Here is a 13,933-nt window from a genome sequence, read left to right as displayed (position 1 = left end):
GGCCCGAAAGCCGGCGCCCTGAGCGGGCTGTGATGGGCGGGGCAGCTGGCCTCGGGGCCAGGAGGGTGCCCGTGGGCCCCGCAGACCCCATTTTGCGAGCACGAGGCCCGTCAGGCGCTGTGTCCTGGTGGGAGGGGCTTCCCACACCCCCCGAGGACGGCACGCGGGTGCCGCCTCCCCTGCTGAGCTTGGGGTGCGCGCGGTGGGAGTGGGTGACAGCAGATCCTGGCTGTGGCCGCAGCACTTCTCCAGGATCTGGGCCAGCAGGCGCCTCTCCGCGCTTGTGGCCAGGTTCAGGGGTGCTCGTGTGCTGGGTGACCACGGGGTGTAAAGAGCCAAGGGGTGGGTCAACCCCGCCGGCTCCTGACACACCGTGAACGCCGCTTCCCGACCTCTGCCAGCTCGCGGGTTTTCTGAGCGCCTCCGTTGCTGCGCCTTGGGCTCTGGACCAGCGCCCCTCCGGGCAGCCAGCCGGCGGGTGGGAGACAGCACTCCCCAGGGGGCGGAGGAGGGGGTGGGGGGTGGCCCCGTGGCTGTCCCTACCCCTCTGCCCTCCTTGGCCGGGCCTGGGGGGGCCTCGCAGCTCGCCCTTGAGCTCCAGGCTCCCTGCTCGGTGGTTCTGCTCATTTCCTGGGTGAGGCCAGCGAGCCAGGCAGGGGCATGGCCGAGGGAGGCGTGTGTGCGCAGGGGCGCCCACAGGGGGGTGCGCACAAGCTCGCGTGGGTGCACGCAGGGTGCGTGTGCAGATACGTGCAGATGTGTGTGCCCCTGGCTGAAGCCCCTCCTTGACAGGGAACCTCGGCTGCGAAGCCGGCTCCCGCCCTGGTGGGCACGTCCTGAGCAAAGTTGGGAGAGTTCGGGGGCGGGGGCGGGGCATCTGTGGAAGGGGCTGGGGGGCGGCTGGTGACGGCTGTGACGAGGGACCTCGGGGACACTGGCACAGACTCCCAGCCGCTCCAGAGGTGTGACCGAGCTTCAGGATGGATGACAGCTTTGTGCCTCGGCCCCAGAGGGGGGAGGGACAGGCGCGGGGGCCCCTCGGGTGGGGGCAGGAGGGGAGCCGCCAACGCGCATGTTCTGTAAACAGCAGCGAAGAAGCTGGTCCTGCAGCCTCAGGAGGCTCACCGTAGCCCCGAGTGCATACGGTAACGGTAATGGCCACAGCCCAGGGGATTGTCTAAGTAGGTAATAGCTTTGCCGCTGCAAGAAGCAGGCGGGGACTCCTGAGCTGCGGGACCCCCGTATGAGGATGACCTAAGCGGGCACGCCGAGGAATGTTCCGGACACACAAACGGCATTTATTAGGCCGTCACCATCCATGGGAAGAAATCAAGACTAGGCACTGGAGGAGCGTCGAACGGCACATCGTGGGGAGCTGATACGGGCGCGCGAGCAAGCGCTGTTCTCAGGCCTCTGCTCCCCGCACACTTCCTCCACGCCCCTCCCATCTCCCTCCCTTCCAGGGAGGCGGCCTGGGGCCTCTGGGGGGAGCTGCCCATCCCAACCCAGCCCCCCTGCCTGTCTCTCCTCCCAGGCCGAGGAGGCCGGAACCAGCAGACGGAACAGCCGGCTCCTCGCGCAGCTTCTCGAAGCGCAAGGTCTGCCGGGCTCCCCACGTGCGCCAGCCAGAGCTGGGGGGTCTCCTCCAGGACCGAGGGCCTCTGGGATTCCTGAGGCCCTGGTCGGGGCTGGATGGAGCAGGTGCCTCGATGGCCCTCCCCCGGTCCATGGTCGACGCCCGGAGTGCAGGTCACCCAGGGCCCGGGCCAAGCAGGGCACTGCAGAGGGGGCAGGCCCGGGTGCAGGGTGGGCGCCGGGACCCCAGGGCTGCAGGCCCTTCCCTCGCAGTGTCCTGGTCTCTGCAGACAGCCCGGCTGGGCCTGGCGCTCCAGCAGTCCTGACTCTGCCCTGGTTCTGCACAGAAAAAGAGCAGCAAGCTGAAGAAGGCGGCCAGCGTGGAGGAGGGGGACGAGGGTCCGGACGCCCAGGGCAGCCAGAGCCGAGGGTCAGTGCCTGCCTCCATGCCGGGCCCCCGAAGAGGCAGCGCGGCGGCACGCGCTGGGACCCTTGTCCTGGCGACGGTCAGCGTCACATGCGCAGGCTCAGGGACCCGCACGGTGGGGAGCGGCCGTGGGGGCCCAGGGCAGGGACCCCGGGGTGCAGGACCAGACTGGCCAGCGCGGGTCCCCGTGCTCGTTTCTGTAGCAGCTGTCGCGGTTGGCCACCTGCCCCCTCCCCCAGTGTCACCTCTCAGCACGTCCGCCGCATGTCCTGACGCCTGGAACACGGGGGCATAGTGGACACCTGAGGGACGCTCCCCGGAGCCTGAACAGGGAGGCGTGCGACCCAGGTCCTGACCCCACCCCTCCCGCAGGGCCACCCGGCAGAAGAAGACCGTGAAGCTGTCCCGGGCCCTCTCAGACCTGGTCAAATACACCAAGTCCGTGGGCATCCACGACGTGGAGATGGAGGGTGAGGGGCCCCTGGGGGGCGGGGGAATCGGGGCCCTGGGGGGGTGGCTGACCCGGTGCCCTGACGCCGCCCGTCTCACCCGGCAGTGGCGTCCAGCTGGCAGGTGTCTTCCTTCAGCGAGACCAAGGCCCAGCAGATCCTGCAGCAGAAGCCGGCTCAGTACCTGCGCTTCAACCAGCACCAGCTCTCTCGCATCTACCCCTCCTCCTACCGAGTGGATTCCAGCAACTACAACCCGCAGCCCTTCTGGAACACCGGCTGCCAGATGGGTGGGCGCTGGGGCCTGGGGCGGCCGGGCTGGCGAGGGGGTGCAGCTGGGTTCTCCGCGGCCTCTCCGCTTGCCCTTGGCTCTGGAGAACCTTCGCGGCATCCAGCCAACTTCACCAGGATGGCGCCGGGGTGGGGGCTGCTGGGGCGGGGGCCTTAGGACCCCAGGGCAAGGCGGGAAAGACACAGGTGCGCGTCCAGGCTCCTCAGGTGCGCGGGGCCGCTGTGCCGGCTCTGCGGGAAGTCCTGCCGGAACGCACGGCCCTGGTCGTGCCCGACGTGAGCCCCAGGGCCCCTGCTCACGTAGTGGACGCGGGCTCACAGGAAGCGGCGGGGCGGGACACACGGGCTGGGCGCTGAGCCAGCCACCTCACATCCTTCCCCACAGTCGCCCTGAACTACCAGTCGGAGGGGCGGATGCTCCAGCTGAACCGGGCCAAGTTCAGCGCCAACGGCAGCTGTGGCTACGTGCTCAAGCCCCAGTGCATGTGCCAGGGTGAGGCTGTGGCCCCAGGACGGGGACACGGGGGTGGCAGGGGCGGCCACGGCGAGGCCAGCTGGCGGGTCAGGCTGGGGCACAGGGAAGCGCCGCCACCCTGCCGGGCATCTGCGGCCCTCCCCGTGCTGCCCCGCGAGGCCCCGGGCGAGGCGCCCTGGGTGAGGTCCACCCGGCGCTTTCCCCCTTCTCGGTCGCCTCAGTTTTCTCCCCGATGTGCCGAAAACGACCTGTGGGTCTCTTCCCGTCGTAACCCCGACCCGTCCTCCCACGGGCCTCTCGGCTTGCGCTATGCAGCGTTTATCTGCAGTGGCCTCTTCGAGTTATCGACGTGCGCAGCCCCAGGGCCCCCCCACCCTGGACCCTGTCCCCGGGCACCCGGCCCCATCACCCAGAGGCGGTGTGGCCTCGCACTGAGCCCCCGTGGTCCACCTGTGGGAGGAGCGAGCTGGGCCCACATCATGGGGAGGCCGCAGAGGCGACCGGCCTATGGCCCCCCGCGCCCACCCTTGCCCTGGAAGGCTGCCTCCCCTCCCCCTCCCGCACCCGGGGCTCCCATCCAGTGGATGGGATGGAGGAGGGAGTGGACACACTGGGGCTGCCCCGGGAGCCGGTGGTGGGTTTGCCCTGCCTGCTCAGCCTCACCCTGGCCCCCCTCAGGCGTCTTCAACCCCAACTCCGAGGACCCTTTGCCCGGTCAGCTCAAGAAGCAGCTGGTGCTTCGGATCATCAGTGGACAGCAGCTCCCCAAGCCGCGGGACTCCATGCTGGGGGACCGAGGGGAGGTAGGAGGGAGGGCCTGGGGGGCCGGGGAGGGCCGGGCCGTTGGCCTGGGCCCCGGTGCCACCCTGCACTCTGCGCCAGATCATCGACCCCTTCGTGGAGGTGGAGGTCATTGGGCTCCCCGTGGATTGCAGCAAGGAGCAGACGCGCGTGGTGGACGACAACGGTGAGGACGCGGGAGGGCCGGGGGCGCCCAGAGGCCCCGTCACAGCTCCTGTGCTGCTGACACCTGACACCAGTCTGACCGGGAAGGGAAGGGTGAGGGCCACCGCCTGTGACCCACGTAACTGTCCAGGATGCCCCCTCGGCTGGACGCCCAGTGACAGCCGCCTGGCCTTCCGGTGTTGCTTCTTTCAGCCGGTGGCCAGCCTAGGAGGAGGTGCTGGGAAAGGGCGTGTGGCCTCCAGGCTGGAGCTGTGGTGCGGATGGGACTGGCCTGTCTGAGAGGTGGGGGTGGGGCAAAGGTGACAGACACCTCCTCCTGGTGGCCTCCAGGATTCAACCCCATGTGGGAGGAGACCCTGGTGTTCACGGTGCACATGCCTGAGATAGCGCTGGTGCGCTTCCTCGTCTGGGACCATGACCCCATTGGGCGTGACTTCATAGGCCAAAGGACGCTGGCCTTCAGCAGCATGATGCCAGGTGGGCAGGGGGCTAGTGGGGGTGGGGGAGGGCAGAGCCCTGGGCCAGTGCCCCCCGTAGCGCGTCCCCCACAGGCCAGCAGAGGACGCCAGGACAGGGTGGGGCTCAGCTTCCTCCTGCGAGTTGCCTTCTGCCACGGGTGGGCCTGGGGATACCGAGGGAGCTGAGGAGGAGGGTTCAAGGCCACAGCACTTTGTGGTCAGGGTTGGGGATGGTAGCACCAGCTGCGGAGCCCCTTAGCCCCCAGAAGGTGGTTGCTCTGCAGGCGAGAGCAATCCTGGTAGGCTTTCTGGAGGAGGTAGCGGCCCCAGGACCAGGCTCACAGGTTGTATTCAGGGCTTTGGGACCTTTAAGTAGAGTGTGGGGGACGTGGGTGGGTAGGAGCCATGGTGAGCCTGACCCCGGCTGTTTCAGGCTATCGGCATGTGTACCTGGAGGGGATGGAAGAGGCCTCCATCTTTGTCCACGTGGCCGTCAGTGACATCAGTGGTAAGGTGAGTGTCACCTGCAAGGTCACTTGCTGTTGGGAAGGGGTGCCCCAGCCCCAGCCCCAGCCCCAGCCCATCCGTGTCCCTGGGGCCATGAGGCCTAGTGCTTACCTTGACGGGCCCGTGTCTCCATCCACGAAATGAGTGGCGGGGCCCCCGGGCGCGCCTCTGTGTCCCGGGGCCAGTGTGGCCACCAGCACATGGAAGCCCTGGCCCTTCCTGGGCAGCCCCGGCCCCTCGCGTCTCTCCTGAGCCTCCCCTTCTACTGCTCGGGGTGCCCTGGTTCTCTGTCCCTCCTCAAAGGCGTCTGCCTGGCTTTGCCCCGTCCCCCACCTGCTCCCAGTACATTTGCCCCAGGACGGGGTCTCCCTCCGACTTCCGCAGTCTGCAGAGCCCAGGGGTCCCTGGTTCTAAGCTTGGGGCCTAGCAAGGCTGCACGTGGTGGTCGTCCACGTGGCTTCCGGCACTAACCGTCTCTCTCCTGCCGTGCTCCTCGGCCCTGGGTGCTGCCGACGGAGGCCCCGCAGGCCTCCCAGCTCCGTCATGCGTCCGTGGTCACCCTGTCGGTCCTGTGTCTCCGTCTCCGTGCTCCACGCCCGCTGTTCGTGTCTCACGGCCTCACTCTGTCTCTTTGGTCTTGCAGTGGGCTTCTGTATGTCCAAAGTCTACTTTTAGAAGCACGGCCCTGTTAGGAGCTCGAAGGTACCCCAGCGCGGGGGCGGCGTGGCCTGCCCGCCCCCCACCTGCATGCTCAGGCCACCCCGTTAGCATCCGTGAATTCCTGGTAGCATTTTGGAGACTGTCAGCTCATGGGACATGGGTCGGGACGTGGTTCCGGGTCCCCTGGGCCATCCTCAGGCACAGAGCAGCATTTACGAGGCAGGTCCAGGACCTCAGCCAGGCCTCCTGTGTGTCCGCCCCGAGGTCTGGCCCATCTCCTCCTACCCTTGGCCTTTCCGACTCCTGCACCTCCCCCACCCCCCGCCCTGCCCTGCGCCTCCCTGTGTCCAGTCCTCTAGCTGCCGGCCCTCCCAGTACCCGTGCCCTCTCCCTCTCCCCCACCTCCCTCTGCACTCTGCCTGCCTGTGTGCCCCTCTGATCTGTCCGTGCTTCCACGCCCAGTGCTGGAGGGGGAGGGCGGGTGGGTGGGAGCGGGGTAGACCCCAGGGACCAGGAGCTCCGAGCTTGAATTCTGGACCTTCTTCTAAATGACCTTCTAGCCAACTTTGACCAAATTGCTCTGGATTTGGGATCTTGAATCAGAGAACTGATTCAAGTGCTGGCCGCTAACCCTCTGCTCAGATGTGCCCCGTGTCGCGGGGACCGTGGCTGTCTCCAGGGTCTCTGCACGTGAGGACCCTGCCGGCCTCTCCGGCGTTGACCCAGGCACGTGCCAGCCGGTCCTGGGGACCCTGGCTGCCGTCCTCAGGCCGGGAGGCTGGGGGGAGAGGCCTTGTAGGGGCCTCCCGGGCCCGGCCGTCTGGGAAGGACTGCCTGGCAGGCAACTGGAAAGGCTTCCCGGAAGAGGCAGCACTCCAGGGGAGAGGGCCGGGCAGGAGCACGGGTGAGCCGACCGTGGGGCTGCACCTGGCTGTGCCTGCTTCCTTGGCCGCGGTGCCTGGGGGCGGGCGGGACCGGTGCTCTGTCTGGTTCACACCCCATCTTGCTCTCCACACCAGGCCCACCCTGGGGGCCCCGTGCCAGCCTGCCCTGCCAGCCTGCCCTGCTGGAGCTGGGGCCCCAGGGGCTGGAGGGGTGAAGAGTGCGGTGGGCACAGGGCTGGGGGCCAGGTCTCTGCTCGGGAGACCCTGGGGGGGCCTCCCCGCTCCAGCACTCCCTGGCCACCTGCCCTGAGAGCCACAGACCCTCCGCCAGCGCCCACTCCCTCCACCCTGGTGCAGGCAGGCGCTGTCCACGCTGTGCTGAAGCCACAGCCTTCGCCGCCCCTGGTAGAGCCTCCCTGGAGACCGTCCTCCTTACACACAGCCCTGAGTGGTGCCCCAAGCGCGCAGGCCCATGGGGCCGCAGCAGGCTCTCCCGGGCCACGGCCTCCGGAGCACAGCTGGACGGGGCTGGGCAGCCTCCGGCCCCTGGTGCCCAGCTGCCGGCTATGTGTCTCCTTCTCTTGCAGGTCAAGCAGGCTCTGGGCCTAAAAGGCCTGTTCCTCCGAGGCCCAAAGCCCGGCTCCCTGGACAGTCATGCTGCTGGGCGGCCCCCGCCCCGGCCCTCTGTTAGCCAGCGGCTCCTGCGGCGCACGGCCAGCGCCCCAACCAAGAGTCAGAAGCCAGGCCGCAAGGCCTTCCCAGAGCTGGTCCTGGGCCCGCAGGACCTGGGCTCTGAGGGGGAGGCCAGCGACGCGGCACCTTCCAGCCCCGGCCCCGCTCCCGAGGCCCCAGCCCTGGAGGAGCTGGGCAGCCGCAGCCCTCGAGGTAAGGCACCGGTGGAGAGGAGCCCGGTGCAGGTGCGGCCCCCGCGGGCCCCCGAGGGCCCTGGGCCTGCCAGGATGGCCACCACCTGCATGAAGTGTGTGGTGGGCTCCTGCACCGGTGAGGACGCCGAGGGCCTGCGGAGGGGGCAGCTGCCCAGCCCGGGGCCCGAGAGCAGGCACGCGGCCATCAGCCAGCAGCCCCGCGCCTGGGCGGGCTCGCGGGGGGCGCCCCACACTGCCTCCGGGAGAAGCAGAGGGGCCCCCAAGGGCCCTGGGTCCCAGCAGCCGGGGCCGGGCGGCCGCGGCTTCGTGTCCTTGGACTCCAGCAGCCCGGGCAGCCCCGAGGGGACCCCCCGCTGTCCCGAGGGCACCCGCAGGCAGGCGGGGGCCCTGCAGAGGGAGATGAACGCCCTGTTCATTCAAAAGCTGGAGGCGATTAGGAGTAAGTCCCCCGTGCTCTCCACCGGTAAGCCCAGACGCTCCTCTGCAGTGTCCCCGTGGTGGCTCCCACGCTGCCCCCGCATGGCCTGGCTGGCGTCCCCGCTGTGCTTCCGTGTCCAGAACTGTGGCCTCCGTGTGTTCACTGGCCTTCGTTTCCTTGTTCCACCGGCTGGTCCCATGGGCCCCTCAGCCCCCAGACCCCCGTCTGACCATGATTTGCCCCGCAGGCCCCCAATGCTCCCCAGGGGCTGGGAAAGTGATTGCAGCTCTGGCCGCAGCCGTCCTCACCCCGGGCTGGGGACTGGGGAGTCTGAGCCGGGTCCACTTGCCGAGGCCTGCAGCCCAAAGGGTGGCCTCTGGAGCCCAGCCTGACTGCCAGGGCCCGGGGGCAGCTTCCAGGCCCTCCTCCTGCCTCCCCCTGGCCGGCACCGCAGTCCTCTGGGGAGTCTGGCCTGGGTTCCTGGCTGGGGCTCAGAGTCTCGCCGTCGAGGCCTCTGTCTGCAGTGCGAGGGGAGCAGCCTGGCCGTGGCCCTCGGCCCTGGGGACGCGTGTGTGAGCAGCTCTGCTCCGGAGCCCCCACCCGGCCCCAGGCTGGTCGTGGCAGATCTGCCTGTGGCCCCTGGTCACAATCCGAGCCCGGGGAGGGCGTGCTGGAAGCTGGGCCACCCTCCCGCTCCCCCTCCGTACCCGCCCAGCCTTGCGTCGACTGTCCACGGCCAGCCCCACCCCGGCGCTGACCACCCTCTTCTCCTTTCTGTCCCCACGCTGCCTTCCTAGTCAGGGATTGAGAGCGGCTGAGTGCCAGGTAACGGGGCCCGGCCGCGCGTGGGCCCTGAGCTGCGCCGGCCCCAGGAGGGCCCTGCCTGTGCGCCCAGGCCCATCTCTTCCCCCAGCAGCAGCGGAGCGGGGGGGCAGGGTGGGGGCAGCTGTGAGCACGTGGAGGGGCCTGGAGCCCCGCGGGCACCCCTGACATCTGCCTCTCCCTCTCCCCGCAGACGCCCACCCCTTCTCCTCCCTGTGCAGCCTGGAAACCATTGCCGAGGAGCCAGCCTGGGGTCCCGGCCCCCCACCGCCGGGGGCCGTCTCCCCCAGCCACGCCCCTGGAGGGCCCCAGTGCTCTGCGGGGCCCGGCACCAGCTCGGCGAGCCCCCCAAGGGTGGCTCTGGGAGCTTCTGGGCCCCTCCAGCTCGGGACCGGGAGCCAAGGGAACGCTGAGCCAGCCCCTGAAAGCAGACAGTCGGCGTGCCACGGCGGGGGCCCTGCTGGGGCCTGCAAGGGCGCCCCCGGTAGCCAGACGGATGGCAGGGGCCACCCCCGGGCTCTGGGCCACGTGCTCAGAAGGGCCAGGAGCGAGGGGCAGGTCCCCTCAGAGTCCCTGGGTGGACGGTGGCCCCTGGCCAGGCCCCGCCCCATCGTGTCCTTGGATGCCACTGGCGGTGACCAGCTATGGCAGGCGCTGGAGCCAGGCAGCCACTGTGGCAGCGTGTCCCCGTTCTCCAGCCTGTCGTCTGGTGACACGGCCATCGACCTCTCCCTGCAGGGCCTGGGCTTGGGACTTGACAGCCTCCCGGGGGCCCCGGCGGGACGCCTGCCCCTGTGGCCCTGCTTGGCCTCGGCCGCCTGCCTGGACCTGCCTGCTGTGACCAAGAGCAAATCCAACCCCAACCTGCAGGCTGCTAGCCAGCTGCCTGTGGGGCCTGACGAGCTGCAGCCCCGCCCCCTGGCCCCATGGCCACCCTGGGCCCACCACCCCCTGGTGGGCCTCCCGGACTGCACTGTGGCTGCCAAGTCCAAGAACCTTGGGGACCTGACCGTGGACGACGTTGCCCCTCCGCGTGGAGAGCCCGGGCCGTGGCCTGGGCCTGGCCGGGGAGAGGCTGGCAGGGCGGGGGGCGCGGCTGGACGCCCTGACGGAGCAGCTGCGCAGGCTCACGGGGTTCCAGCAGGCTGGGGGCATCACGTTGCCCACCAGCGGGGGCCCGGCTGGGGAGGGGGCAGCGGGGTCCCGGCTGGGGAGGGCGCAGCGGGGGTCCCGGCTGGGGAAGGGGCAGCGGGGGTCCCGGCTGGGGAGGGCGCAGCGGGGATCCCGGCTGGGGAGGGCGCAGCGGGGTCCCGGCTGGGGAGGGGGCAGCGGGGGTCCCGGCTGGGGAGGGCGCAGCGGGGGTCCCGGCTGGGGAGGGGGCAGCGGGGGCCCCGGGCTTCCTGCGGCGTTCCTCCTCCCGCAGCCAGAGCCGTGTGCGCGCCATCACCAGCCGGGCCCACCGGGCCCGGGAGCGGCAGCAGCGGCTGCAGGGCCCGAGGGGCTCCCCAGAGAAGGAGCGGGGCACCCCTGAGGGTGCCTGCTGCGTGGGCCAAGAGGGCTGTGGGGATGTGCCGGCCCCCGCCAAGGGTGCCACCAACCAGCTGTCAGGTGCTGCCGCCGCTGGCCTCCTGCTGCAGCCCAGGGCTGGGCGGGGCCCGCGTTTGCTCAGGGTGCGGAGCTGCTGCCCCCGAGGCTGCCGCCTGTCCGGTGTGGCTGTGCCCCTCGGCCCTGCCCCTCCTCCTGGGAGGAAGGAGCCCACCCTGGGGCAGGGCAGAGTTTTCACGATCTTTTGAGATCCACGTACACATAGAAAGATACTTAAATTTTTAGAGGCAAAGCTTCTACAATAAGAAAATGGTGCCGTGTCCTTTTCCACTTTCCCCTGGTTTCAGCTGCGGGGCGTGTGCGGGCGCGCGTCTGCCGGGCCCTGCCACGCGAGGCGCCCAGTGACCTGGAGCGCGGCCTCCCCGGCCCGGCTGCTGGCTTGTTCTGCGCACACCGCTCTGTACGGGACACTGTAGACTCTTGTAAACTCCTGAACACAGCTCCAATAAACACGCTTGCGCTTGCTCCGAGTGGGCTCCCTCTGTGGCCGCGTACCCGGGGTCGCGGGGCCGGAACCCAGAAGATGCCCCCCACCCTCTGCCCGCGGATGGCTTGGCTGGACCGCGCCCAGGGTCAGGGCCACAAGCCCCGAACACACCCCTGTTCTTTCCCTCCCCCTCTCCCGCCCCACTTATCGGGGGCAGACATTGGCCCTGGCAGGGCCCCAGGCCAGAGGGTCCCCAGCTGTGGGGCTGCTGCTCCTGGAGTCTCTGCGCACAGAGGACCGTCAGGGCCGCCCCTCCCTCGAGAAGCTGGGGGGCTGACTGCCCTGCCCACCCGGGCACCTGGCCTGCACAGAAGCCAGCTGAGGTGTCAGAGGCCCCCCCAAGGGTGGACTCACTTGGTACAACAAGCAGGGGCTGGGGGCAGCCCACCCATGGCTCAGCTCGGGGAGGCCTCGGGCCCCACACCAGGATCAGCCCTACTGTCCAGGGTCGGAGGCCCTGGGGACGGTGGGCGCCGGGCAAGGCGTCTGAAAGGCTGGGTGTTGGTGGGCGCCAGGCGCTCTGTGGCGGTCTGTCTCTTGCTGTGTCCCTCGTAGGCCCCAGGGACCCACGCCAGCCGCTTGCCCACACTCAGCAAAGGCCTGGGGGATGGGCAGTTGTGCAGTGCCACTTTCCTCCCAGGACCAGTCAGGCCCCTCGGAACCGGGAAGGCCCTCCTCCTTCCTCTGGTTGGGGGAGCTCAGCCTGGGGGAGCTGTGGCCCAACCCCGGAAGGGAGGGGTCCCCAAGGCACTGTGTCTGGGCTACTAGAATCTTGGGAGAAGTGAAGGGGAGGCGGGGGGCAGGGAGGGACACAGCCTGGGGCAATCTGCCAGGGCTCACAAGATATGGGGGGGGGGGGTGCCAGCCCTTCTCCAGCCCCGGGTGGGCGCTGCCTCTTGTTCCATTACCTCCCAGGGGCTGCCCTCAGCTGCTGGGAGGCCCAGACCCTTCCTGTCCCAGCTGAGAGAGGGACAGGGCATCGCAAGAGGGGTACCTGAGGGCAGGGCAGGTGCTCAGAGCCCTGGTGCCCTACTCACCGTGGGGCCACCGCAGGCTCCCCCCGCCTGTCCAGCGACCCTCAGGGGAGCGCCAGGGCCTGACAGGAGGGAGGCCCAGCGAGGCATCATGACACAGGCCGAGCTGGGCTCTGATTGGACCTCTGGAATCCCCCTGGGTGTCTGGGCAGGGCACGCCCTGCACAGGGAGCCCCAGACCAGCTGGGATGATGCTGCTGCGACACCAGGGACGGGAGGACAGAGGGTGGCCTGGGCAGAAGAGGGCGCAGGCCAGGCCTCACAGAGGCGACCACAGGAAGCTGAGCCGTGCGTAGGTGCAGGCCGGGGGGCGGCGAGGGGCTGTGTTGGGGTCAAGGTGGGTGAGCCTTTGCGGAAAGGGGATCCATGGACCACCCACTGGACAGGCCTAGCCTGTGCCCTCTGGATGGCCGTGCCCCCTGCTCCCCCTGGCGGCTGCTCACAGGAAGGCCAGGGCCCTCTCCATCCAGGAGTGGGGTGCAGCACATGGGTCACCCAGGGGGGCTGCTGTGGTGCAGGACAGGTCGAGCACCCCCTGAGGTTCAGTGCAGGTCCCAGACCGCTGAGCTCAGGCTCCCGAAGGGGGTGCAGGGCCCCGGTTTCCCTGGCCCAGCAGGGCAAGTGCGAGGGGATCTTGGGCAAAGAGGGTGGGGCTCAGGTCCCTGCAGGGGCAGCCCCAACGGCCTTCCTCATCCCGCCCGTCCTCACGTTGCTGGGTGCTCCAGCAGTGAGGGACCTGGGTGCTGGGCAGTGGGGCTTCCTCAGTGCACAGGGCCCGGGGCCACGGCAGCAGGGCCCCCGCGCAGCTCTTCGTTCCTGAGACCAATGGCACGCACAGGCGGCCTCGCAGCTCCGTGGCCAGTTCTCCTGCTGCGATGTGGCGTCTGAGGCTCAGGTCTGCACCCCGAGGGACGGGTCCAGTGGGGGAGGAGCCCCTGCCATCTCACAGCACCTCCATCACCGGGCCCAGTGAACCCCCCACCCGCCTGCCGTCAGGCAGGGCTCTGGGCATGGGCGCAAGGCCGTGGCGACAGAACCCACGTGGTCTGAGGGCTCCGAGCAGGAGGACTGGACCAGCCACCAAGTCCCTGAAAGTCCTCGAGGGCCCTCGAAGCCCGTGGCCTCCTCTCAGCAGCCTGTCTGTCCTTCCCGTGCGTAGCGGGGCCAGGCGGGGCAGGGGCGCGGGGGAGGCCTTCTCCAGATAGACACGCCGGGGAGCGATGCTGGAGGCCACGTGACAGGGCAGCGGCCATGGCCCACGGGCCAAGGTGGGCCTGAGAGTTCTAGAGATCACCTAGGGAGAGACCCCACTGCTGGGCTCCCTGGGGGAGGCGTGGGCAGGGCCCCCGGGGGGGGCTGCCCACCCTCACACCAACGAGCCAAGGCAGAAACGCTCTGTTCTCACTCTGGAAGCTATTTGCCGCGCCCTGACCTCAGCGTCCTGTCAGAGGCGTATACGTATATATTTATATTTTTTTATATATATATATATATATATATATGTATATATGTATATATATATAAAAGATTATTTAACAGTTAAATATATTCCAATAAGAACGTCTCACGGGACAAAAGTCGTGTCTCCCCACCACGAACACGTCAGCACTGAAGAAACACCGAGCCCGAGGCCGCGAGCGCTGAGCCCACACCTGGGTGCAGCCGGTCTCTCACAGAAGCACAATATAAATACTCTGATTTGAACGCGGGTCCCTGTTGCCGTCGAGATACGTTCCAGAGGCGACGGGCGGAGCAGCCCGGCGGCGGCGGCGCCTCACTCGGCCGGGACCTCGTACTTGAAGATGACGCTGAAGAGCCGGCCCCCCAGCCGCTCGGCCAGCCACGAGTTCTTGATGACGGCCAGCTTGAGGCTCTCGCAGCGCAGGGCCGCGTGGTAGTTGGTGTGGACGGCGCGGCCCATGCCCTCGATGACCACCAGGTCGGCGCCGCGCTCCCGCACCAGCACGGCCAGCCCCTTGTCCAGGCGG

General features: G+C 69.1%; 2 protein-coding genes across 19 annotated transcripts in view; one reads left to right on the top strand and one right to left on the bottom strand.

Moving 5' to 3' along the window:
- The window catches only part of PLCH2 (phospholipase C eta 2), a 25,990-nt gene extending 15,378 nt beyond the window's left edge, over positions 1-10,612 (top strand). Inside the window, 14 exon segments of the mRNA XM_073805515.1 lie at positions 1,340-1,578; positions 1,580-1,598; positions 1,923-2,005; positions 2,375-2,472; positions 2,559-2,741; positions 3,128-3,235; positions 3,896-4,020; positions 4,100-4,184; positions 4,514-4,660; positions 5,075-5,154; positions 7,280-7,577; positions 9,013-9,848; positions 9,850-10,011; positions 10,196-10,612. Of these exon segments, the coding sequence (XP_073661616.1) occupies positions 1,340-1,578; positions 1,580-1,598; positions 1,923-2,005; positions 2,375-2,472; positions 2,559-2,741; positions 3,128-3,235; positions 3,896-4,020; positions 4,100-4,184; positions 4,514-4,660; positions 5,075-5,154; positions 7,280-7,577; positions 9,013-9,848; positions 9,850-10,011; positions 10,196-10,612 (2,880 nt within the window).
- PANK4 (pantothenate kinase 4 (inactive)) overlaps positions 1,278-13,933 on the bottom strand; it is a 28,066-nt gene continuing 15,410 nt past the window's right edge. For 4 of the 18 annotated variants that reach the window (XM_073797249.1, XM_073797309.1, XM_073797310.1 and 1 more), the window contains 2 exons: positions 2,552-13,933; positions 1,278-1,914 (listed from right to left, as the gene is read on the bottom strand). In XM_073797249.1, coding sequence (XP_073653350.1) covers positions 13,720-13,933 — 214 coding nt within the window. In that variant the 3' untranslated portion in view covers positions 1,278-1,914; positions 2,552-13,719. The remainder of the gene's footprint in view (positions 1,915-2,551) is intronic. The other 14 variants (XM_073797271.1, XM_073797284.1, XM_073797280.1 and 11 more) reach the window with 14 other exon arrangements.

Source organism: Tursiops truncatus, chromosome 1, assembly GCF_011762595.2.
Source record: "Tursiops truncatus isolate mTurTru1 chromosome 1, mTurTru1.mat.Y, whole genome shotgun sequence".
In the NCBI taxonomy this organism is placed as follows: domain Eukaryota; kingdom Metazoa; phylum Chordata; class Mammalia; order Artiodactyla; family Delphinidae; genus Tursiops; species Tursiops truncatus.
Note: the sequence above shows the minus strand (reverse complement) of the source record. Positions and strands in the feature narration are given on the sequence as shown.